This window comes from Saccostrea cucullata, unplaced genomic scaffold (assembly GCF_032062105.1).
Source record: "Saccostrea cucullata isolate Sc308-1 unplaced genomic scaffold, CSIRO_AGI_Scuc_v1 ctg9698, whole genome shotgun sequence".
In the NCBI taxonomy this organism is placed as follows: domain Eukaryota; kingdom Metazoa; phylum Mollusca; class Bivalvia; order Ostreida; family Ostreidae; genus Saccostrea; species Saccostrea cuccullata.
The window spans coordinates 1-3,105 of NW_026924747.1; the positions used below are offsets into that span (position 1 = coordinate 1).

The 3,105-nt window shown below is 37.2% G+C and overlaps 1 protein-coding gene across 1 annotated transcript; it reads right to left on the reverse strand.

The window, feature by feature from the left end:
• Positions 1 to 764: 764 nt before the first annotated feature.
• Positions 765 to 2,285, reverse strand: LOC134267217 (uncharacterized). Its single transcript, XM_062749445.1, has 3 exons — positions 1,967 to 2,285; positions 1,325 to 1,726; positions 765 to 1,209 (listed from the first exon to the last, which is right to left on the reverse strand). The coding sequence occupies exons 1-3, from the start codon at positions 2,262 to 2,264 to the stop codon at positions 818 to 820; spliced, it is 1,092 nt and encodes a 363-aa protein (XP_062605429.1). The 5' UTR covers positions 2,265 to 2,285; the 3' UTR covers positions 765 to 817.
• Between the last annotated feature and the right edge of the window lie 820 nt (positions 2,286 to 3,105).

Here is a 3,105-nt window from a genome sequence, read left to right on the forward strand (position 1 = left end):
AAATGCATTCACATGTGCATGCGTGCAATGCTAAAGTTTAAATGATTTTTGTACACTTCTTTGTAAATGTTGTTAAAATCTCACATGCATAGAGTTTGTCATTTAATGAAGCTTACAGGGAATATGACACCAAAAGGGAGTTGGGGAGCGTTTGGGGAACATTTGTAACGGTCCCCGTTACAATTAGCACTAGTTAATTTTAGCTTTTATTTCCCATGCAGTTCATGCTTTTTTTTTGTTCCCATATATTTAAACGTAAAACATGGTTTCGAATTCCTATATTGTGATCACGCCGTATCCCCAAGGATCATGATTTTGACAATTTAGAATCTGCATTACTCTATACCCTTTATGTTTCAACATAATTTTCAGCTTTTCTGGCCCAGTGGTTCTAGAGAAGAAGATTCTTAAAGGTTTTTCCTAAATATTATATATTTCTATGTAGAACTTTGATTCCCTATTGCAGCTATACCTTGAACTTAAGAAGATTTTTTAGACTTATACATATACAATTACTAGTATATATTTCTCAACAACAAATCCACATAATTAAGCTTTTTATTTTGACAAAATATTCATAAAATCAAAAAACAAAATATTTAAAGTAATATGATATACACATAGACAAATTTACTTTAACATGTTTCATGTTTTTTCAAAAAAAACTTTATTAATTTTGTTCAAATATTGTTAGCTAAGATTAAAATCTCGCCATATTCCTACATCCACAGTAGTTTGAATCAAAAAAAAAATTGCATCAATTGATAAAGCAAAAAACATGGCAATGCTTGAAGCTCTTTAAGGCCTCGTTTTCAGATCAGGAAGTCAGAGTCCAAATGGAGAGCATGGTGAAGAACAGCGTCCGGCCTTTCATTTTAACCTCTACTGTTTGACCGTATTCCAGACTCTTAATCAGAACCAGCTTGCTATCATTAGTGAAGTTGTCATTTGCTGGTCCATCGCTGCGAATGGTATCTATAACTTCACCATCGACAAGTATCTGAAAAATGGTGTCCACCTGGGTTGCAAACAAATTGACGGAAATGAGGTACATATCAAAACGGGGCGAGGTGAAAACCCCAGAAACGGGGTCTAAGGCTGAACCCAAGTTTTCACGTACAGCTCCATTGGCAAACGGATTACAAAATTCTTGCTCACAAGACAAATGAAATTCCTTTTGAGTAGCTGTCACTACAACCACATTGGTTTCTGCAAAATTACAAAACATAGAAAGTTATCAAAAATACTTACATCATATGTAACTGCTACATGTATAATCTGTCTAAGTTCAAGCTTAAAAGAAAAAAAAACAACTATGTCTTACCATTCAAATCAAAATACTTGAACACTGCAATAGATGTTTCATTTGATACCCGTGTCGTGTTGAAAGTATAGAATTGGTTCTGTATGACGTCACCCTGATTATATCTGGCCATAAATGTGTAGGAGTTTGAGGTTCGAGTAGAAACCGACAAGGTTGAGTAATGAATCATCTTAAAACGGCCATCGAGGTAAGAGGCGTGAATGGCCGAGTCCAGGAGACAGGTGGTCATGCTGATGACGTAATATCCGGAGCTAGACACGGTGTAATTGGTGTTCGCTGTGAAAGTTTGGGCTGTGTTGATGTGTACGTCATCATAAGCTAGATGTTCCCATGGGCCTCCTTGAATCACAGTGCCGTCAGGGATGCTGGCATATAAGACTTCTTGAGGAGATTCCATTAGAGCTGAAGTAAAAGAAAAAAGCTGGTTATATAGATAGAGTTATTTCGACCTTATCATCAGCAGTAGAGGACTATCATCTGAAGTCTTACCCCATAACCCGGCAGTCCCGATGCAGTTCGAAAACATAATAGATATCGACAGAAGCTGTAAAGCTTACAATTGTGAAATTTACATATACCTTCCTTAGAGTGTTACATGCAATTACTATCCGTCATGACCCTATAAAGTGTCTTAAAACATACTTCGCAATGAAAACAAGGTTAAAGTAGAGCCACTCTGCAGCGTGCCGTTGGCATGGACCGTCATTTCATCTCCCTTGTTCAAGGCAAGCACTATAGCATTCGCACCATCTTCAAAATGCCAGCTGTTGGCAGGCAAAACGTCATTAGTGATAGACCCCACCCTGACGCCATTCTTCCGAAGTTCCATCATGACATAGCGATGGGACTCGGTTCTAGCCGTCATGTAGAAGGAGTAGTACCCAGTCCTTTTGGCTTTGAAAATTCCCGTGTTGTTATCATAGGAGTATCCCCTATTCATTTCGATGTTATCAAACAATATCTGGCCTGGTCCGGAGAATTGCTTGACTCTACCAGTGAATCCCTCATTCACTGAAAAAATAAAAAAAATAATATTTGATAATATGAAGTCTTCGCCACAAGATAATATAAATAACTACACTGTACATAATACAAGGAAGATCTTACACTCCACTTCTATAAAGACAGACGAGTAGGCTTTTCCATACTCTGTTGAGACTTCAAGTTCGTAGATACCCGTATCTGCAATGTTTCCTTCACATTCGACGCGTCTATATTGAATGAAATCCCTGATGCCAGTGAAGTCCGGGCCCTTGTCGCGACACCCCGGGCACGTTACGTTATAATTGATATCACCAGTCGAAGAGTGGTCACGGGGCCGTATGTTGTAGCCAACAGTAATATTTCTATATCTCGGACATTTTAAGGCACAATTTTCTTGTTTGTTGACTAATTCAAGAAGAGGAACACCTAAAGGAAAAAAAATGGTTTTAGAAACAAAGAACTTTTTGTACTGTCTTCATTGTTTGTTGTATATGGTTATTGTGCGTTTTTTCGTGTTTATTTTAAAAGATATGTTTCTTTTTTTTAAATTGGATTTGATGAAACTTACGATAATCGTTAGAAGCTGTGAAATAGCAATCCGGAGGTGTTATATAGTTCGTCTACAAAATAAAACAAGAGTTATGCCCCCTATGGTAACACAATTATGTATTTTTTTTCTTCAAAAGTAGGTCAGAGGTCACAGTTGAGGTCAAATGATAAACATTTCTGTACCATGCAATGGAAAGGAAATGTCATACTGAATACCTATTTCAACTATTAACTTCTGTAAGCTACCC